Source organism: Rhineura floridana, chromosome 4 (genome assembly GCF_030035675.1).
Source record: "Rhineura floridana isolate rRhiFlo1 chromosome 4, rRhiFlo1.hap2, whole genome shotgun sequence".
Lineage (NCBI taxonomy): Eukaryota > Metazoa > Chordata > Lepidosauria > Squamata > Rhineuridae > Rhineura > Rhineura floridana.
In genome coordinates, this window is record NC_084483.1 from 62,495,860 (window position 1) to 62,518,938 (window position 23,079).

Sequence of the window (23,079 nt, forward strand, 5' to 3'; positions counted from 1 at the left end):
ACAAAGCCTGCAGGGCCCTCAAAGTAGTCTTCAAAATTTGTTGGGCAGGCAGTTTATTAATTCTCAGAAGTCAGAGTGTTACAATGTGGAACATTTACCCACAACTGTGCATGAAAACTTGGCTGATATTCTAGGATGAGGTTGTTTGCCAGTTCTTTCAACAGACTTTGAATTAGCATTACATTTGCAATGGATTTAACAATTCCAAAGGCAAAGGGAATCCCAAAAGAAGCATTCCAGCAATATCTCCCTCCTCACTTGCCATACTGACTTTTGCTTAACTTTCAACTAAGCAACCTTCAGATCATTAATTGCTGACTATTAAATAGCTAATGAAGCATGCAATTAGTCTTAGTAATGATATAAACATGCCATCTCTGCTTTAACTCAGAGGAAGTGGGATAATGCCCAAATGACTAGAGGAGAATGTGTGCTTTTGAGTCCCATGGCAGCTTCCTTTGAAAAGTAGTTCAGACAAGAGTGGCTAATTTCATTCAACATTCGTATTTAGATTGCTCATTAGGTTTATTGTTGAAATGAAATCGCTACAATGTACTGTCCATTAATTCCTGATGAGGCTCAAATGACTTTCCCTAATGGTATATAGTACAGCTAATGCTCTCTGCTGACTGGGTATCTCTGTAGTCTTATGCTGCTGAAGGGATGCTGGCAATGCTTGTTAGCCAACAAGGGGACCAGATGCCATGCCTAGCTAAAAATGTTAAAGGAGATGGGGGGCAGTACAGTGGCATAGGTCTCTCATAGGCCTGTACCGTCTCAGAATCTCTTCGCCTAGAAGCCTCTTCATGGACGGAGAGGGGTTTTTTTTGGTTTTGTTTTTTACACAGACAGATTTCTATTATTTTATTTGTGTAAAATATGTATAGTTCACTGTAATTTTAAATGTTTAATTGCTTGTTTTGAATTGTTTTTACTGACAGTTTTAAAATGTCTTGTAAACCGCTTAGAGGTTTTATTACAGTCAAATGGTATAGAAATTTTGTTAAATCAAAACATAAATAAATTAGTATATACCACCCTTACCAAATTCCAGGGCAGCTTATAGAAGACATTCAATAAAATGAAATAAAACACAAATAGAAAACACTACAAAAAGCTAAATATTAAGATCAGCAAATGTCTTTAACAGATGCCGAAACACAAGTATGGTTGGTGCCTGTTGTATTTAGGGAGAAGGGAATTCCAAAGCGTGGGCTCCATGGCATAAAAAGCCTTTCTTCATATCACATACCACAATCTACATATCTAAATGGGCTCTCAGAGGGCTGCTGCCAGAACAAGTTTTCCTAAAACAGATGCAGAGCTTGGAAAAGTTACTTTTTTGAACTACAACTCCCATCAGCCCAATCCAGTGGCCATGCTGGCTGGGGCTGTTGGGAGTTGTAGTTCAAAAAAGTAACTTTTCCAAGCTAGAGATATCAGCTAAGGGATAAATGAAAAACCACCACATGGGAATTGTTCCTTATCACAATATGGATCACAGAACAATCCTCTGCCCTGTCCCTCCCCCACATAGTGAGTTTTAAGTGGTAGCCTGACACGGCTACTTTTGTAAACCCTCAGATACATCTAAACATGAACGAAACTGGTGTGTTGGCATGGGGTTTTTAAGATGTTTTTAGTGCTTTATTATCTGTTTGCTGCCCTGGGCTCCCTGGAAGGGGGGGTATATAAATTTACTAAATAATAATAGTGCCACATCATTTCTTCCCCATGAGGTGAACATCACCTCACAGTTTCCCCTTAGTGCAACAGACCTAAGGGCCATATTCAACTAACTTGTTGCTTTAGAAGAAGACAATGCAAGGATTCCCACTAGCACAACAGAACATCCCCCCTCTCCACCCCCTGCACACCCCTGCTTCCTTCCCAAATCTGCTCTGGAGGGTTGGGAGAACCCCCAGAACAGTGTTCAGGGGGTGGAGAGGGGATATTGTTCCATTGGGCAAGCAGAAATTAGCACTACCATTGAACACAACCAACCAACTAGCAACATATTATGTGGTCTGTCAGGTCCTTGACCACCTCCACCCAACTCTGTAGTCTCCGGTAGGCAGCAAAAACAGGAAGCTTACTGAGTCTCTAGTGGGCCACCATGGATGGCTGTTGGACTGTTTTTAGCTTGATGGCTTATAAATTGTGCAGACTACTTCTGCAGCGTTGGACATAAGAGGTACGGGCAAGGGGAGTTCTCTATTTTGAAAGAATTTTGAAACCAATTGAGGCTGCACTGATATAAAAATATATATGATACAATAAGGATAATATACTATCACGGTTACTGCTTCCATTGATAGCCAGTGTGGTCCAGGTAGTAGAGAGAGTCAGCTTGTCTCTGTGATATGTGGGTTCAGGTTTTGACATTGGATTATTAGGTGATTTTTGACAAGTCCCTGGTTCTTAGCCACAGCGCCTATGGTTAATTTGTTTTAACATAGTTACATGAGTTTGTGTATCAGAAAGCTCTTTACTGAGCTTGGTATTTATTTGTGGTGCCAATTTGGCACTGACATGAAAATGTAGGAAACATAAGAAATAATTATGGACAGAGCAGCTGACAGGGCCAGATCCACCAAAAGTTGTAGTCCCACTTATTTCTGTGGGAAATTTTTATGCACATGACCTTCCCACATTGAATCAATGAGATTTAAAAGTGCTCAATTTGGCTGGATTGCGCTCTTTGTGATTTCCTTGGAAATCTGAAGTGCTTAGGCAGTGCAAACCTAAGCAGCTTCCCATAGGATTGCAGCCTAAAATATAATTACACTATTCTATATCAACACATGGGCAAGCAAACAAAAGGCATTTTCCTATCTATCACAGCATGCCTATAAAGTTCTACTAAAAGTACGAAACCAAACCAAGCAAACCTCATCAAACAAGCAACGATTGCATTGTCATTTAGTAAACAAGTGGTCTTACTTGAAGCTGAAATTTTTCAGCTAGTTTCTGGTACTGAGGGGATGCAGGATCACTCAGTTCTGGGGTATATTCCTGGTCAGTGAGGGTAACACTGAACTCTACCATTTGCTCCACAGGAAGCTCAGAGACTATGTTTGGAACCTCCGGTTTTGGCTCCTGAGAAAACAGGAGAGGAAGTAAGTTTGCATCCTATCTGAGCAACACTCAGCATCCTGTATACTAGGGTACTCAACTAAATCCTTGTGCAACTGTAACAATTTCAACTACCATAAGGATATTTCCCCCCCTTCTTTCCCCATGTGCACCCTGCACTGTGCACTGATCCAGAGAGTTGGGAGAACCTCCAGAACATATTTAGGAGGTGCATGGAGGGAGGAGAGGAGAACATTCTGTTGCACATGGAAAAATCCTTGCACTGATGGAATGTTCAAATTGGTGCTATGTTGAATACAACTCTAAAAGGGAACTCATCCTCTAAATGCCAATCTTTATGCAATCAAAACAGCACCAGCCGCACCCAAGAGGGAAGTATTAGGAGGCTTGGGGGAGCCATAAGGTTTGCAGAAGCACAAAAAAATTTAGGGGGAAAAAAACATAAGAGGAGAAAAAAAGTAAGAACAGTCTAGTAAAGACTAAGCATGTTCAGAGGCCACATAAGGCTGAGTGACTGTTGGGGAAAAATAACAATAGAAAACTGGATAAGGGGAATGGAGTACTCTGGAAAATAGCATGGCTGACTGAAACAGGGGCACTCTACACTACTACACTTTGTTTCAGGTCCCATTTGTATTATTTAGTTCTGTGTGTTTGAAAACAAAAACAGCTGTTTTGCATGACATTTTTTAAAGACACAGGCATGTGTAGCAATCCTTTTAAATAACTGGGCACAAAAACTGCACCAACTGGCTTTTGTATTAGAACATTGAATGCAATGCAAATCTCTAAAATCAGGACTATTTACATATATACGTGAATATGCATATTAATTACAGCTGCCTAGAAAAGTGTCAGTATGCATATGTCCATATTTGCCCATGTTCTGATATTCCCTGTAGAAGCAACATCTCACAGGTTTAGATCTATTTGATCAGTAACAGCATCACACAAGCAGAAGCAACATTCACTCCTATTTTCAGCTAGGACTTTTCCAGAAAAAAACCAAGAGGGCTGTCCTTATGGTTTCTGATGCCAACCACCAGCTCACTTAGGTCTTTCTCTCTCTGTGTGTGTACAGTGATGGGATGTGATGGGATATACAGATACGGTAGTTTTATCTTTTTTCCCTCCCTTCCTAGCTGTACTGCATAAACCAAGAGGTGCATCCCATGATAGCTTGTAACGTCGCAGAGGATGCTCCAGTGAAAGTCTTAAGATTACAATATCAGATTTGCAGCATCCTCTTTGACAGTGGTACCCAAACCTTTCTTCCTCATGGATCATTTGACAATTCCTTTCTTCCTCATGGATCATTTGAAAATTGCTGAGGATCTTGGTGGACCACTTAATGTTTTTTCTGCTTGGTGAAGCAGTTGTAATGTTCTGTGTAATGTCCTGTGCTACATGCTTTATGGTTTTTAATTGCTTTTTATTTCTTTTATTGTATAGGATTCAGATTGTAATACAATAAGATGCAATATAAGAAATAAAAGAAGTAGTAAATATACAATTAAAAGTGAATATGAATATTTAATGTGGACATGCTGCGGACTGCCTGAACGAAGCTCACAGACCACTGATGATACATGGACCACAAACTGGGAAACCATGATCTATGACAACAAAAGGGCTATTGGGGTGCACATCACAAAAATCCACACTGCTTTGCTAAAACCAGAGTTATCCAGAGTGACTGCTTTGATTACAGACACAGTTGGAATGGGCCTGGCCTTAATGTACAGTGGGCCAAGGTGTGCTTCATAGGCTCAGCTTAAAGTGTGGGTACTTAGTGTACAACTGTCAGTATTTAAAGTATTCCTAACAGGAGCTTCCAGTAGACTTTCCTCTCGACCAATGCCTCCTTTATGTCTTCCCCTCCCCCTGCCACAGAACCAAGCAAAGAAAACACTGATTTTTCCACCCCTTTTATTGCAAAGCATAGGCTTCTATTTGCATAATAGGAATGGATTATGTAATAAGGACTAAAAGGCTTGATTAAGAGATGTGGATGAAACCTTTGCTTTAAAGCCATCTCAAATGACCATTATTTTCCACAAGAATGGACAAGAAACATCATTCACAATTAGCTCATAGGAGAGACACTAATACAACATTTACATCATAACTGAAGGGAATGTATAGAAAGCTTAATGGTTTTCTCTAATGGTGCACAAGTCACTGATTTAGAAAACCAAGGGCAATTGGCTAGCTGGATGGAATGTTAATGTGTCCTCACCTTCATGGGAGTCTTGGTGTCGTTGACAATCTCATTGATTAGGGTGCCTGTAGGGGCTGCTGTGTGTAAAGATAGAGAGAAGTTAAGAACATGTGCTGGAGTTTTGGTTTTGCACAGTAAGAAAAGAGTATGAATTAGCAAAATGACAGAACCAATTGGCCTCTGTCTGAAACTGAGCTATGAACTAAAATTTAAATTGAGCTCTTATGATGAATATAATGCAAGAAAAAACAAAGACACACATTGGGGCTGCAATCTTATGCACACTTACTTGAACGTAAGTCTCAGTGAATTCACTGAGCCTCACGTCTGAGTTAATATGGATAAGATTCCACCTAAAATACCAAACTAGATGTGTCACCAGTCATTCAGTTAAAAATTGTGTATTTTTTTAAATAAAAAAAGTCAATAAGCACAAGGGCCCTGATCTAGATTGGGACCATGACTAGGATGGGAGTAGGGGTGTTAATCCTTTGCCCCCAGCACTTCAGTTCCAATCCAGATTGGGGAGGCACACCTACTATTTGCTCATTGTGTGAATGTCATCATGTCTAGTTTGGCTCTATGTTACCAGTTGCTACACCTTCAGATACAGTTCCACAGTACACATGTGGAAGAACTTTTCTTTTTCATATATAGTACAGCATGTATGCACTGTTAAGAGCCGCTTGGTTCCAATAACATCATTAAACCCTATTCAGATCCAATTGTATGTTGCCAATTTCTTGTCGATCATTTCTCCTAGTGAACTTCAGCAGCTTTTCTGAAAAGTAATTTATAGCAGAACCAAGATGAGTAGCGCAGAGTTAAAATATACTGGCTTAAGGGTTGAAAGCCTAGTCTGTAGAGTACTCTCAAGCTATGGGAAAATATGAGCTTTATAATCCAAGCCAGAGCTTGGAAAAGTTACTTTTTTGAACTACAACTCCCATCAGCCCCAGCCAGCATGGCCACTGGATTGGGCTGATGGGAGTTGTAGTTCAAAAAAGTAACTTTTCCAAGCTCTGAGTCAAGCATATGCCATTAGAACATTTTACTTCTAACACCCATTATATTTCAGAATTCTGAACTACAATAACAACAATAAATGTTAATGGATAGAAGCATATTGCACATTTCATTTTACCTGTAGCAAAAGAAGGAGGTTCTTCAAATTTTTTGCTACTAGTTTTCTCTGTAGAAATTTCCTCTTTTCTATCAGAAAGTGGTAAGGAACACTGTAAATTATGCAATGAAGATGAAAGGAACACACATTCTTTCCTCTTTGACTTCCAGATTAAGTCTTTGATTTAGCTAAAAGTATTATCTTAAATTCCATTGCTCTCAATATGATTATTAATTTCATATAAGCAGTAATGTAGTGGCAGATTCAGAAGTGCAGGGTCCCTTCATGATAGTCACATCACGTCCTGTCATAGCCTTACCTTCTTTTCCACTTTCCCTTATCTTCCTTGCACTCCCTGTCATCTCGCAAGTCCACACTCCACTACAACAAACGTCCCTAGGAGCCAATCAGTATGAAAGGGGAGGCTCTGTGTTAGTTTCTGATAAGAGTCTTCTCAGTGGCTGACTTACCTTTCACTCCGATTGGCTCCAGTCAACACAAAAGGACAAGGACTCTTCTCATTGGCTAACACACTCCTTTTTCATGCTGATTGGCTTATACATAAGGACCTGGCTGGGACCCTGCTCCCAATAAAATAATGGTTCTATGACTACACCCCTGCCTGTAAGTGATGGAAGTTAAACTGCTTGACTTTGGCTGGGTTGTCTGCTCTAGATCTATGGAAGCAGCCCAAACAATCAGATACATGTTTTTAAATATTTTTCTTGTTTCCCCAATTAAAATATTTCTGTGATATTCTTGTCAATAATAACAATAATATAATGTTCACAGAGTAGGGATGGATGGATCAGTCTACTTCTAGTCCGTGTCAATTTTGCATTTGTTCCTTCATAAGTCTACTCTATCCCATTTCTGGTTTTTTAAAATAAAAATCCATATGAAATCTGTTTTATCACAGATGTATTTAAATACTTATTTTATCAAAATGTACCTATTTCTAAAAATATTTGATCCTAAAATACCCATTTCAAAAGCATTCTGGTACAGATCCATTCTGGCATTCTGGTACAGATCCAACAACTGCAATGCAAAATTCAGCAAGGTGTGAAATCCAAAGGCTATGCCAGGCTGGTCAGGATTTTCTTTCACTAGGCAGCCCTCAGGCCTCTAGAATGGATCCTTCCTTTAGAGTTCACCTGGTGGGTCCTAAATTCCCCATGGACTTAGGGACTCTTTTCATCACAGACTCTCTTGTCTAAGTGCATCTTCTGTCCCTTTCTCTCCCCTCCACCTGGTTTGCCACTGAAATTCTGCCTCCAGATTTCCTCTCCCTTGTGCCAGGGTCTACACTGGGGCAGTGGTTTTTCATGCTCTCTCTCAATGGCACCTAAATGGCTTTCCTTATCCTGCTGGCTTGTCTCCTCCAGCTGTTCCAGACAGTGCTGCTCTGCTCCCATGCCCCTGACAGCTATCCCTTATGGAGGCATAGTGTGAGTACGCAAGTGCGTCTTTTGTCCCCCTGCTTTGGCAATCCACTTCCGGCCCAACCGTATTTGCATCTGGTCAGACCAAAAGCAGAATGCTGCAGATGCCAATGACCTCTGATGTGACTTCCTCCTCACAAGATAATTACATTCTGATCTCCGTGTTAGTCTGTAAGATACAAACTGGGTCAGATTGCTTATGCAGACCAAACAAAATTCTCCTCTGTTCCTTCTAAAATGCCTCCTGTCCCTAAAGAGCTTCTAGTCTAAAATAAACAATGGGAAGGACAACAGAAAGACAGCAGAGAGAGACAATGACAGGAAAGAATAAAATATGAGCAAATGCTGTTGCATGGGCTTAAGGTTGGTTAAAGCTTGGGATGAGAATCAAGGGGTTTCACCAAAGGTCTTTGGAAACAAAGTGGGTTTTGAGGAGGGATTTGAAGAAAGAGTTAAAATAAAGAGGCAGTTCTACTTACATATTCAGGGAAGGAGTTCAGGCATAGGGGGCAGTGAGGGATAATGCCTACTAGGGATGTGCTCGAATTTTGCAAAATTCCAATTTGACACCAGATTTCCTATTTATTCACACTTTTTTGTCCTCATGGATTGGATTTTTTCTAGTGGTTTTCTGCTGCTGAAGTGGATTTTTTAAAAAAAAATTGCCTCAAAAATATTGATATTAATATCAATATTTTCTCTCTTATGCTGATATCTCCCTCAAAATCAATATTAATTCACTAACAGGCAAAAAAACTTGCAGTTTAAGAACGTACCTATGGTGAGTGGTGGCAACACCTGCCATCTCCAAAGATGGAGAATTATATTTTTCTATGTTTGTTGGTGTTCTTCTTACTTTGCTTCTTTCCTGTGTTACTAATGTTTCTACAGAGAATCTAAACTAGAACATTTTATTTCCCTCATTATTCATCCAGAAATCTGTGTCAAATTTATTTTTATCAATTTCAAAGCCTTTTTATTAGTCAATGTCATATGATGGTGAAGATAGCCTTTTGTGTTTCAAACTGGAGGTTATGTTCTATTTCTATTTTGGGCGCATTAACAGTTGAATCTGAAACTGCAGTTTGATGTAAAATCAGACTGATTATAATACGTTGCTACTTCAGGAATGACTCTAGCTTTTGTAAAAAACAAGCATGGCCTGCCCAAGATGCATGTTTTCAGCCTGCTATGTTTAAACCACTTCATTTAAGGCAAGGTGGGCACGGTCAATTAAAAACATAGAGCATACCTAGAATTTTGCTAGAAAATATTTCACCTCCCACCATTTTATCTTGTGCAAATTGAGACACTCCTGTGGTCCACTGGAGACTGTTCAGTGCCATTATTCCACTATTATGTTTGGAGTTTTTTTTAGTGTAAATTTTGCAAAGTGCTGCTGTACTTCACATATTCACAGAAATAGAAACAAACAAACAAAATGATTTCCTATAGGAAACGTCACTAAAATTGCAAAGTAAATCAGACATATTTAAAGTGAGTATCTGACCTATATTAACCGTCTTAATAATGTTGCTTCCTCCCTGCTAAAACAAGATCAGTACAGCACATGTCTTCTTTCTATTATTTGGGCTGATTGCAGGTGTTGCCACCACTCACCATATGCTCAGAGGTACATGTTACCAAATTCTTCCAAGCTACACAGCAAGTGGATTGGACTGTGGAAGACGAACCCAAATTGTGTTTGCATTTTTGACAAATTTGTAGGGCAGTCCAATATCTCAGAGAAGAGGTCAGGTCTCCTGCTCCCCTGGTGCATTCCCTTTAGTTGCCCAATTTCCCTGCTTTTAAAGTTTGATAGAAATATCTGTGGGCTATAGGTACATTCTTAAACTTCAAGGTTTTTTGCCTATTAGTGATTTTCTCTGCTTTTTAATCCGGGAGGTAAGAAATGGGAAGCTGTGCAAATTTGGTGAGAATGGATTGTTCATTTGCATGCTTGTTGAGTTCAGTGGGATTTACTCCCCTGCAATCATGCTTAGGATAGGTGAAACTGACCATGAGGGGATGGGGAGGGGAGGAAGAAGAAGAGGAGGAGGGAGGGGAGAAAAGGCAGAGGGGAGGACTGGGATGGGAGCAGGCAGGAGGGGGACGGGATGAGAAGGACAGGTTTGATCATTTGCATATTTATTGAGTTCAGTGTGATTTACTCCTGTGCAATCATGCTTAGGATAGGTAAAACTGACCGGGGCCAGGGAGGGAGGGAGGGCTGCAGTGGGCAGGGGAGGAGGAAGAAGGAAGAAGGGGGAGGAGGAAGGGGGAGGAGAGGGGAAGGAGAGGGGAAGGAGAGGGAAAAGCAGGTCTGATCATTTGCATGCTTATTGAGTTCAATGGGATTTACTCCTATGCAATCACGGTTAGGATAGGAAAAACTGACCATGTGGGAGGAGGAGCATATTGGAGGGGGGCAAAGGAAGGGGGAGGGGAGGCCGGGTTTGATCATTTGCATGCTTATAGAGTTCAATGGTTTTTACTTCCGTGCAATCATGCTTAAGATAGGTAAAACTGATCATGGGGAGGAGGAAGGGGAGGGGGAGGAGAAGGAAGGGGAAGGAGGGGATTGGAAGGGGAGGGGCAAAGGAAGGGGGAGGGAATGGGCAAGAGGGAGGGGATAGGGGGAGAAAGGAGGGTGGGCTTGATCTAGGGGTGCCAGGCTCAGGGCCTGAGAATGATTCTGAATCTTTAAGAGAAGAGAAAATTCAGCCAAGTACAGGTTTTCTTGCTACACTGTAATGGGAAAAACCACAAGGTGAAATTCTCCCTCCCCCCTGCACAACTTTTAAAGATACAGAAGACCTCTTGGAGGCTGGGCCTGGCAACCCTAGTTTGATCATTTGCATACTTTTTGAGTTCAATGGGATTTTTTCCTGTGCAATCATATTTGAAAATGGAAATGGACTGCCTTCAAGTTGACCAAACTTATGGCGACTCTTTGATTAGGGTTTTCATGGTAAATGAAATTCAGAGGTGGTTTTACCATTGCCTTCCTCTGAGGCTGAGAGGCAGTGACTGGCCCAAGGTCACCCAGTAAGCTTCATGGCTGTGTGGGGATTTGAACCCTGGTCTCCCAGGTCATAGTCCAACAATTACCCAGGGGAGGGGCAGGAAAGGGAGGAGGAGGGGAGGAGATTGGGTGGGTGGGCACTGGGCAGAAGGGAAGACCTTTTCCTTTCCAAAAGGAAAACATTGTGAACAGTATCATTGCTTTTCAGTGTTTCCTCCACCTTTTCATTCTACAGCAAGCTCATATAGCCTTCCACACAAATTTAAACCAAAGCTGTCCCTGGCCACATCCACACCAGGCCTTTATTTCACTTTGGACAGTCATGGCTTCTCTCAAAGAATTCTGGGAAGTGTAGTTAGTGAAGGGTGCTGAGAGTTGTTAGGAGATGCCCTGTTCTCCTCACAGACCTTCAATCAGAGTGGCTGACTATTAAACCACTCTGGCCACTGGAGTTATCTCAGTAGAACAGGAGTCTCTTCTCAGCACCCTTCACAAACTACACATCCTAGGATTTTTGGGGGGAAGCCATGACTGTCTCAAGTGAAATCAAAGTCTGGTGTGGGTATAGCTCCCTGATTAGCCAAGCCAAGCAGCTGTGAGTCTGGCTTTTAGAACACTGAAAGTTGGTTCTTACTGAGCATGCCCAATGTTATCACTGGGTTCCTACCAAAATTTCTTAAATTAATTAAAAATCAGCCAGGCATTTTTTTAACTTTTAAAGTGCAGAAAATAAAGGTCAGAGTATGGGGCATGGTCATTAACAGGATTACAGGTCCTCTGTGAACATTGCTGATTTTTAATGAATTTCAACAGATTATGAGAATTCAGAGAAAAAAATCCAAAAGGACTCTGGTTCCCCCCCCCAGCCCTTTTTAGACTTTGAACTCTCAATTCTCTCTGACTATTTTGTGTATCACCATGAAAACTGAGAGGGTTGTTAAGCAAGTGTTTCTGAGTTCAGGACGATAAGTTTTGTAAGGTTATGTTTTGAATTGAGCTTATGGGAAGCATCAGAATGGCACGAGGGGTATTTTCAATTTAACATTGCAGAATGTGAAAAATCCATGCTGGCTATAGTATACAGCCACTCTTGTGGCTGTATAATATTGATATTTTATTTAAAATATAGATTTTAAAAAATATATATGAAAAGTCAATATTTTGAATGAAATATGAATATTAATGTCAATATTTTTGCAGGAAAAATCTGAATTGGTATTTATAGCAAATAGCAAACATTGATCCCTGATGAAACAGTACGGAAAGAGGTTCAACAGAGAGAAAATAGTACTGACACCAAAATGCAGATCCCATCCCTAAGAGCCTCATTGCTGGCTCCAGCTGCTTCTGAGACAGCAGACTTTGTTAGGAAGCTGAGGGTGGTAGAGCTGGAAGAGCGAATGCCATGTAAAGGGACAGAATATAAAGCAAGGGAAGAAAGACAGGGTGAGACAATGCTGTGAAGGCCTTGAAGAGCACAACAGATTCACATCAAAGTGCACCAAGCATAGTCTCACTTCAATTTGCATTTTTAATGAACTGTTGTCATGATTATTTTTTTAAGGCAATGTACAAGGCTGCTTTGGTTTCTTTCAACAGTAATGTGGGAACTGGTACTGCGACTCAGTTTTCCTCCATTCCTTAAGTTCTTGCCCTCTACAAAATTTGCCCAATTTCAAAGAAGTAGTAATAGCAGCAGCAGTAGCAGCAGTAATAGTAAACAAAATGAAGAACAAATGCCACAATGAAACAAACCATTTATTAGATCTAATAAATTTACTCAGGTAAAATATTTATTTCCTTTGTGTTCTGAAGAATGATTCCAGCATTTTACATTCAGTACAATGGTATAGTGGTTGCTCCACAATGTTGCTCTACAGTGGAGGACAGCATAGTCTGATGAAAGTCGGGAAATCTACATGTTCTCCTTTGAGAATCTTGTCTTATATTGTGACAAGCCAAAGGTTCTTCAAACCTAGAGAGGTTTCTAAAACATCAGTTTGCCAAGTTTTTATCCCTTATGTACACCGCCCAGAGAGCCGTCAGGCTTAGGGCGGTATATAAATGAAATAAAATAAATAAATAAATAAGTTCTTGCAAGCATAGGTATCCTTTGCAACCCAGTATCTTTCAACTGGAGATACCAGGAACGTATATTTAGAACATTATACATCCAGAGCATGCACTCTTATTACTAAGCTATGTCATTGTCAGAGGAGAAATTATTGAGGTGAAGGTGGGGGAGACTGTAAGAAGAAAACAGTCTAAGGATCCAAAGGAAAAAATGAAGAGGACTCCACACCTCTCTCTCTCTCTCCCCTCTCTCTCCCTCTCCCTCCCTCTCTCATTACCAATGAGCTAAATGGCCAAGAACATACATGGACCTAAAGCGCCATATATCCATACAATGGCCTTTCAAAAGAATCTGTGAGATTTCCTAGTCAGATATTACTCTGTTCATATGACACCACTTTTTTTTTTTTAAAAAAAGTTCAAATAAATGGGGATATGAATTGGCTGAGAGTGTGCAGCATAACTAGATGTCTTAGACATGGGAATGTGGACAAAACCAGAATACAGAATGGTGTGTTATAGTTATTTAAATTATTTCCTGTAATTAAAAACAAACATACAGTCAGAAATAGGAAATTCTGTGTAACTTCACTCTTGACTTTACCCAGCTCAGTTCTATTGTTAATGTTGCATCATATCTATATAGAAATCATTTTGGAGTTTGAAATATCTTCAGCCTACAATAGCTAATGCCCAAATATTCCTTTGCATGCCCCCATCACAAAGCTCCATGTAATGGATGGATTGGTCAGAGTATTACTACTTCAGACATTTTTGCAAGCTGAATAGGACTGTGGAACATACTTTTCATGAACAGAGGGTGATCCTGAATTATCCACTCTTAGGGGGAATCACTCATGGATACATGACACCCAGAAGATGTTTGACACTTTTTCTTAACTGTAACAGAATAGGCTTAAGAAATGTATGCCATACACATAGCTATTTTAGATGCATGGTTGTGCATAATAAAATCCATTGCTGGATATGCATAAACATTTATAAATCCTCACATACCTCTTACGTTTTCCTTTATAAAAGGCAGGGACATCAACTGGAGAGTACTCTGTTTTTGGTTTACTTACCTATCCTGGAAGGTTCTATGTTTTACTCACTGCAAAAAGATTTAAAAAGAGAGAAAAGGTTGACTTCCAAGTTTAAGCAGCTCTAGTGCCTTCTCTTGCCTTTTATTATTCCATGATTTATTCTAATGCCATTACTTTTCCACAGTGGGCCCTTTTAATCTTTTTTGATGTGCCTTTTTGATGCGACATTTTTCTGAGTTAGAAAATGCATTCTTTAGGTCTTACCCGCTGAATTATCTCCAGATGTTCCTGAGAATTACTGAATTTTTTCCCAATGTCGAATATGCAGAAAGTGTCTCGCTGACAGGCAGTGACCCAATTCTGATATTCCACTGCATCTGGAATCCGGTCCAGAAAAATCCAGAAGGCTTCCCATACTGCTTCTTGGCAAACTGAGGCAATAGAATAAGAATGCATGCGCTTTACTGAGCGGAAACATTTAGTCCTGATTTAGTAACAGCATTCTGCTTCACTTCTAATGCTTCACTCTATCTTACATATAATATTTTTCTAAGGCTGTTGTGTTCCATAAGCAGTTAATGGTGGATCACATGGAACTCTGCCCCGCCAATGGGCTCTTGATCACCCAGCCCCTGAAGCTCATCTGATTGCTTCCTAGTTCTACCTAGTTTGAGATTAAGAACAATCAGTGGCTTTTCTCCTTAAAATTGCATAGCAACTGCTAGAATATGCTAAGGAAACTATGCCTATTCTTCTCCTTTCAAGAAGAAAAATGGAGTGTGGTTATAAGTACATTTAGTCAGAACTAGGTCCCACTAAGTTTATTTATTTTTAAAACTTATACCCCACTTTTTTTCACAAAGCAGCTCAAAGCAGCTTACAGCATAAAAACCACAATACAATACCAAAAACGATACCCACTAAAAATGGAATCATAAGAACATAAGAAGAGCCTGCTGGATCAGGCCTTGGCCCATCTAGTCCAGCATCCTGTTCTCACAGTGGCCAACCAGGTGCCTGGGGGAAGCCCGCAAGCAGGACCAGAGTGCAAGAACACTGTCACCTCCTGAGGCTTCCGGCAACTGGTTTTCAGAAGCATACTGCCTCTGACTAGGGTGGCAGAGCACAGCCATCATGGATAATAGCCATTGATAGCCCTGTCCTCCATGAATTTGTCTAATCTTCTTTTAAAGCCATCCAAGCTGGTGGCCATTACTACGTCTTGTGGGAGCAAATTCCATAGTTTGAGTATGCGCTGAGTAAAGAAGTACTTCTTTTTGTCTGTCCTGAATCTTCCAACATTCAGCTTCTCTGAATGTCCACAAGTTCTAGTATTGAGAGGGAGAAAAACTTACACATACAAAATTCAAATAATGGAGGAATTGCAACAAAATAACAAAGCCAAGAAAATAATCAACTAAAAGTCTTCCAGAACAGCCATGTTTTGGTCAGATGCTTAGACAAAGAATGACAAATCTCCCCCAGGAAGGCATTTCACTAAGTAGGAGTCACTACTGAAACAGCCCTGCTCCTAGTGGCTGCCCAGCATATCTCTCTCAGCCATGGAGAAACCTGGTGCAGGGCCTCAATGCTGAACAGTAAGGACAAACATATGGAAGAAGGCCCTTTCTGTACCTATGGCCCAAGCAGTTCAATGCAACTTACTCCCTAGTACGTGTATTTAGGAATATAGCCTTTAAATGGGATCTGATGCATATCTACTCAGAAGTAGATATTTATTTGTTTAATAGGGCCCACAGCAAAGTAACTGCATAGAACTGTAACCTTTGCTTCCTCCATGATGATACATTTTTGTGAATGTAACTCTACATGGCTATAGTTCTATTTGGCCATCCCCTAAAAATGATTATTTAAAAAAAAAGAATTTCAGAATGACATGAGGGAAGGAGGGAAGTCACAGAAAAAGGCATTTTTTTCATCTTAAACGGAAAAAAAATGCAAGGCCATGCCTACTAGATGTACAAGAGAGATAATGCATGGGTTGGACTTTGGGATTGTGGGTAAGCTCAACATTTACATGAAGGAAAGCAGATATATAAAAAACAGAAGGGAGAAATAAGGTATTCATTGGAGAATGAGCCCTATTCAAGGTAGGGTTGCCAGGTTCAGGGCCTGAGACTGATCCTGTATCTTTAGGAGAAGAGAAAGTCAGCCAAAATCAGTGTCAGGCTCTACCTTCAGTCCCTCCCAAAGGCTTTCCGGAACAAGATCAGCCTGTCAGTCTAACATCTTTTATTCCAGGCACGCAGAGGAAACCAGAGGCAGATGATCTTAAATCCCGGGCAGGTACATATGGGCGTAAGCGGTCCCTCAGGTATATTGGTCCAAGGCCGTTTAGGGCTTTAAAGGTCAGAACCAGCACTTTGAATTGGGCCCGGAAACAAATTGGGAGCCAGTGGAGTCAATAAAGCACAGGGGCGATATGCTCCCTGTGCCGTGCTCCAGTTAACATTCTGGCTACTGCATTTTGAACCAACTGCAATTTCTGAACAGTTTTGAATGGCAGCCCCACATAGAGTGTGTTACAGTAATCAAGCCTTGATGTCACCAATGCATGTGTCACTGTGGCCAAGTCAACTGCCTCCAGGAACAGACGCAGCTGGTAGACCAGTTTGAGTGGCCAAAAGCACTCCTGGCTACCGCAGCCACCTGATATTCAAGCAGCAGGGCAGGATCCAGGAGGACTCCCAAACTGCAGACCTGCTCCTTCAAGGGGAGTGCAACCCCATCCAGAACAGGTTGCAACCCCATCCCTGATGCAGTTTTTCCCTTGACCATCAGTACTTCTGTCTTGTCTGGATTAAGTTTCAGTTGTTAGCCCACATCCAGCCCTTCACAGCCTCCAGGCACCGGTCTAGGATAAGCACTCCCTCCCTGCAATCAGGTATTTTTCTTTGGGAAACCTTTCCCCTCCATATCAAAGTAGCCCTCTCCTGCATTACATTCAAACAGTAACCAAGCTACTAAAGCTGATTCAGGGTGCCACAGTAAAAAGAGAAATTATTTCCCATTGTTCCACAGAAATAACTGTGTAGACACAGATGGACATAATCTAGCTACAGATAATGAGAATTCCAGCATATGTTTTCTGTCTCCTCCACTAAGAATGTGTTTACTTATGAATTGTTTAATTGTTTAAAAGGTCCTTGAAATGGTCTTATGAGTCTATATTCCTACTTCATTTGTCCCCCCCCCCAAATGAAACTCCTGAAAAAGAAAATCTGCTTTGGTTTTGAGTCCCCATGTAAACAACTCTCCTCTTTTGTGCATTTCCTCTAATTTGTTAAAAGCTAAAGTGCTCCTTCCCGATGGTGGATATCTAATTAAACTGCGTGCCAAAACTGTAGCAATGGTGGAAAATAACAGCTATCACAGCTGTGGGACAACTGCTGGCTTCTGTGTCATTTAGGGAAATAAAAGTGAACATGCGGAAACACACAAAACTAAAAAGGCGGGGATGAGGCTTCAGAACAAACACAAAGTAGGCTAAAACCTCATGGCTGTAAGGAACAGTTCCAAGAATTCTCTCTGCTGAGTGGACTTTGTTAGCAGTCTTGTGCAATTAATACAAGCACTACAAGGAGGGCTAATGTGCACACAAATATTTAACAACCTGCTGTTCCAAACTCAATGTGTGCATGTTAGACTGCACAAGTCCATTAATTCCTAACAAAGAAAAGCAATGAGTTTTTGCTGTATTGCACGAACCAGATTGATTTATTTTAAAAGGGAGCTGGGTACTTCACAGATTACACATACGTTGGAGGTCAATATGCCTGGTTTCGGAGGTGTTTTTCAGACGAAACAAAACAGAAACAAATTCAAACTGTTTTTTAAAGAGTAATGCTACATCAATGCTAGCCCAATCCAATGCATATTAGCACAATAACTTGTCTTCAAACAACGGATGGAGAGAATAGGTACATAGAAAAGTGGCAGTGGTGGCTGATGCTCATTGGGACTGGTGGATCACAAAGCAGACTGGCCAATAATAGGAGGAGTCAGAGCCAATGACTGGTAGAGACAGCTAATTCAAGTTTTGTTGCCATCCTCCTTTCTGTTGAGTTCTACAAAGGTAACACTGAGGCTGACAGCCAGTTCCACCTCCTAGGACTGGCTGTAAGTAAGAAGGCAGGCAGGAGGGGGTTGGCTAGGGGCAGACTGAGGTTAATGGGGCAGTGCCCCAGTTGCCCTAACAGACTGGCATCCACTGGAATCTGGCTTAAACAAGGTCAGAGTATTTGACCATCTAGCCCAGTACTGTCTACTCTGACCAGCAGCAGCTCACCACAGTCCCAGAGAAAGATCTTTCCTATCCTGTACTACATGATCCTTTTAACTAGGCATGCCAGGGATGGTGGGCTAGATGGGACAAACCATAGCTTGGCTGCCTTTGTCACTTTTTTTTAAAAAAAGAGGTAATGTATACAGCACCACCAGAGAGGAAAACACCATAAAATTGTAAAAAAGGAAAACAGCAACAAATGCCATGTACTTAATGTTGCTGATGCTTGTCAGGGTTTTTTTTCCCCCCTATTTGAAAGGGATTCATGAGAACTCTGGAGAACAGAAGTTTTTTGTTTTTTTTAAAAAAATACTTCTTTAAAATTGTACACAGTGACCATGAGCGAGAAGAAATGCCACCAATGATGTCAAGGTGTCTGTGACATTTGTACAACCATATTCCACACAGCACTCCCAACTGGATTTCTACCTGAGAGAAGGCCAGTTTCTCCAATGACAAAATATTGCTGTTTGAATGGTGGGAAAATAGTGAAAGATAACTGGATCCCCTGTTACACAGGGCCAGTAATTTATCCGAAAGGCCTTAAATTAGGTGTGGGGAACCTGGGAATCCTCTGGATATTTGTTGGACTTCCGCTCCCATTGGCTACTGATCAGGGATGATGAGAGTAGTAGTCCAGCAACATCTGGAGGGCTGGAGGTTCTCCATCCCTGCCTAAATGGAGGACTAGCATAGGTATGATGTTAACAAGCAGGCAGCAAGTAGTGGTTGCATTAGGAGTGGTCAGCAGGGCAGTGCCACACAGCTGGCCTTTCAATAGCATCATCCCTACCGTTTACAGGGAGGGGGTGTGGTAGGGCAGGGGCAAGGATGGGACAAGCACTCTGCCTCTGACGGAAGTGCCACACTGACTGGGCCAGTGAGGCTGCCCTGCCCCAACTTTGCTTGTAGTGTTTTTAGAGTGCTCTTTGTGTTTTTGTTTGCCACCCTCGGCTACTTCTGGGAGAAAGGGCAGCATATAAATTTAATAAATTAAACAAATAAATAGTAAAACATGTCCTGCTAAACTCATCAATCTCACAGTAGTAAAATGTGTCTCCTCTTTAATTTAGGCTTTAATCATTTAAAACGGTAATGATTTTATTGCTGATATTTTTAATCTCCTATTTTATGTTTTTTAGTCTTGTTATTATCTTCTGTTGTTTGTTCAGTTTTAAGTAAGGAATCCATCCAGAGAATATTTCATAGAATCATAGAATAGTAGAGTTGGAAGGGGCCTATAAGGCCATCAAGTCCAACCCCCTGCTCAATGCAGGAATCCAAATCAAAGCATTCCCGACAGATGACTGTCCAGCTGCCTCTTGAATGCCTCCAGTGTCAAAGAGCCCACTACCTCTCTAGATAATTGGTTCCATTGTCATATGGCTCTAACAGTTAGGAGGGTATTCCTGATGTTCAGTCGAAATCTGGCTTCCTGAAACTTGAGCCCATTATTCCGTGTCCTGCACTCTGGGACTATCGAGAAGAGATCCTGGACCTCCTCTATGTGACAACCTTTCATGTACTTGAAGAGTGCGATCATATCTCCCCTCAGTCTTCTCTTCTCCAGGCTAAACATGCCCAGTTCTTTCAGTCTCTCCTCATAGGGCTTGGTTTCCAGTCCCCTTGTCATCCTTGTTGCCCTCCTCTGAACCTGTTCCAGTTTGTCTGCATCCTTCTTGAAGTGCAGAGACCAGAACTGGATGCAGTATTCAAGATGAGGCCTAACCAGTGCTGAATAGAGGGGAACTAGTACTTCATGCGATTTGGAAACTATACTTCTGTTAATGCAGCCTAATATAGCATTTGCCTTTTTTGCAGCTACATCACACTGTTGACTCATATTCAGCTTGTGATCAATGAGAATTCCAAGATCCTTCTCACATGTCGTATTGCTGAGCCAAGTATCCCCTATCTTATAACTCTGCATTTAGTTTCTTTTTCCTAAGTGTAGAACTTTGCATTTATCCCTGTTGAATTTCATTCTGTTGTTTTCAGCCCAATGCTCCAGCCTATCAAAATCCCTTTGAATTTTGTTTCTGTCTTCCATGGTATTAGCTATGCCCACCAATTTTGTATCATCTGCAAATTTGATAAGCATGCTCTGTACCTCCTCATCCAAGTCGTTAATAAAAATGTTGAAGAGCACTGGGCCCAGGACCAAGCCCTGTGGTACCCCACTCGTTACTTCCACCCAATTTGAGAAGGAACCATTGATAAGCACTCTTTGGGTACGCTTCTGGAGCCAACTGTGGATCCACCTGATAGTTGTTCCATCCAGCCCACATTTAGCTAGCTTACTAATCAGAAGATCATGGGGCACTTTGTCAAAAGCTTTGCTGAAGTCGAAATATATTATGTCCACAGCATTCCCACAGTCTACAAGGGAGGTTACCTGATCAAAAAATGAGATAAGATTAGTTTGGCAGGATTTGTTCTTCATAAATCTATGTTGGCTCCTAGTAATCTCTGCATTGCTTTCAAGGTGCTTACAGATTGACTGTTTACAATCTGCTCCAGAGTTTTTCCTGGGATTGATGTTAGGCTGACTGGTCTATAGTTCCCCAGTTCCTCCTTTTTGTCCTTTTTGAAGATAGGGACAACATTAGCTCTCCTCCAGTCATCCGGCACTTCACCAGTCCTCCACAATTTTGCAAAGATAATAGACAGCAGTTCTGAGAGTTCTTCAGCCAGTTCCTTCAATACTCTAGGATGCAGATTATTGGGCCCTGCCAATTTGAACTCATTCAAAGTGATTAGGTATTCCTTGCAGAGTTTGGAAAAGTTACTTTTTTGAACTACAACTCCCATCAGCCCAATCCAGTGGCCATGCTGGCTGGGGCTGATGGGAGTTGTAGTTTAAAAAAGTAACTTTTCCAAGCTCTGATTCCTTGATCATTTGTCTTTCAAGCTCAAGCTCCAATCCTGCCCCTTCTACTTCCAAAGTAGGAATTGAGCACTTCTGCCTTTTCTTTGTCATCTGTTATCATTTTGCCTTCCTCATTGAGCAGCTGTGCCACCATTTCCCACATGGATGAGGAGAAATGGATATCTGTCGGTGGGCTTGATGAGCGATGGCAACCCTTCTGTCACATTTCTAATCCGTCCTCCTGGTAGACAGCATACCTGGCGAGTCCACGGATCTTCTCAGCATACTTCGGTTTCGATCCCACGCAGTAGGGAGTAGGGAGTCTCCCACTACTAGTACTCTTCTCTTCTTGTTATGGGGCGTGGTTTCATTGTCCCTGCTTGGTTGCGTTTCAGCCTCTTGCTCGTTGTCGCACGGCGTCTCCTGTAATTCTTCCACCACAGGCTGTCCTCCAGTCTCATCCCCGAGTGGTTGAAAGCGGTTCCATAGTTCCACTGGTGAAGGGTGTCTTCTAGCTCCTCTGCTCCTGTCACCCTTTCCCATGGAGTTTCCTCCACTTCATTGTTCCTCTCCAAAGCAGTCTCCTCTTCTGCTACCACATGCTGTTGCTCTTCCACCTCCACTTCTCTTTGCTGCTGTTGTTCCAGCGTTCTGTCTAAGAACTCTTCATCTTCTCTTATAGTCCTCAGTGTGACCATCCGCCATTCCAGGCCTCTCACTTTTTCTTCCAACAGTGCCACAAGCTTGCACTTGTTGCACATGTACGCCATGTTGTTCTCAGGCAAGAAAACAAACATGATACACACCTTGCAGGTCACAACCACTGAAGTATCCTTCCCATTCATTCTGTCTTCTACCTTTTGTTTCTTTCTGACTACTTGTTTTGGAGAGGCCTGTGCTTTATCCTGTCCTACTTCAGGGCAAACTTGAGAGTCCCACTGGTATGCGGTGCGCTGTACAAGGAGAATTACTAATTTGTTTGGTTTGGTTTTTTGAGGGACCTCCCCCTTGACCTCCCCTGTTGAACTCCTTTGTCAAACTCCTGTTTGCTCTCCCTGTTTGCTTGCTCTCTGAAAGCTGGCTTGCTTATATGTCCTCACCTGTAGACCAACTGAGATAGCTCCCTCTGCTCTGCTCTGTTAGGAGTCAGGAAGCAGAATATTATTTATATTGAAGACTAGCATAGACATGTTAGAAATCTATGAATAACTACACACACACACACACACACACACACACACACTAGCTGAGTGACAAACTAAGCAAAGAGAGAGAGACAGAGCAGGAGTGGTACATGACAAAAGGGTGAATGGGTGGCATTGGAGGTTTGCAGCAATTGTGGGTTGTTTGTTTTTTAAGCTCTGTGTTTTAAGACCTCAATAAAAAACAGACCAAGGGTGAAGCAAAAGACTGAGTGGAATGTAAGTGAATCAGGCATTATTCTCAGCATCAATGTACCTGGAAGGTGTGGGTAAAGCAAACAAAATGGGTAACAGATAGTTGGAAAGAGTGGAAAGTGACAGTTGGTTTGAAAAATTGCATCTAACTGGTCACAACCTTTACAGACTTTGAGAGAGAAAGGAGGCTTGCATACAGCAAAATGGTATAAGATAGGCAATGGTCCAAACAATATGACATATGTGTGTGTGTGGAGGGGGGAAGTAAAACTGATGGAAAAAAAGACCATTTCTAAAATAGACTGGGAATTAGAATAGCATACATCCTGAAAACAAAACTATAAAAGGCAGGAAAATTCCAGAAGTAAAGAAAAATGAAGATGTCCAACTCATGTATGTGTTCATGGATTAACAAGAGTATAAAAAAGCAACCATAATGAAAGCAATTTGTTTTATAGCAAAAAAGAGTATAACCATG

At 41.4% G+C, this 23,079-nt stretch overlaps 1 protein-coding gene across 1 annotated transcript in view; it reads right to left on the bottom strand.

Moving 5' to 3' along the window:
- Positions 1-23,079, bottom strand: part of IMPG1 (interphotoreceptor matrix proteoglycan 1) — a 111,001-nt gene that overhangs the window by 71,793 nt on the left and 16,129 nt on the right. The window contains 5 exon segments of the mRNA XM_061626070.1: positions 2,944-3,099; positions 5,336-5,391; positions 6,462-6,529; positions 14,069-14,097; positions 14,294-14,460. Of these exon segments, the coding sequence (XP_061482054.1) occupies positions 2,944-3,099; positions 5,336-5,391; positions 6,462-6,529; positions 14,069-14,097; positions 14,294-14,460 (476 nt within the window).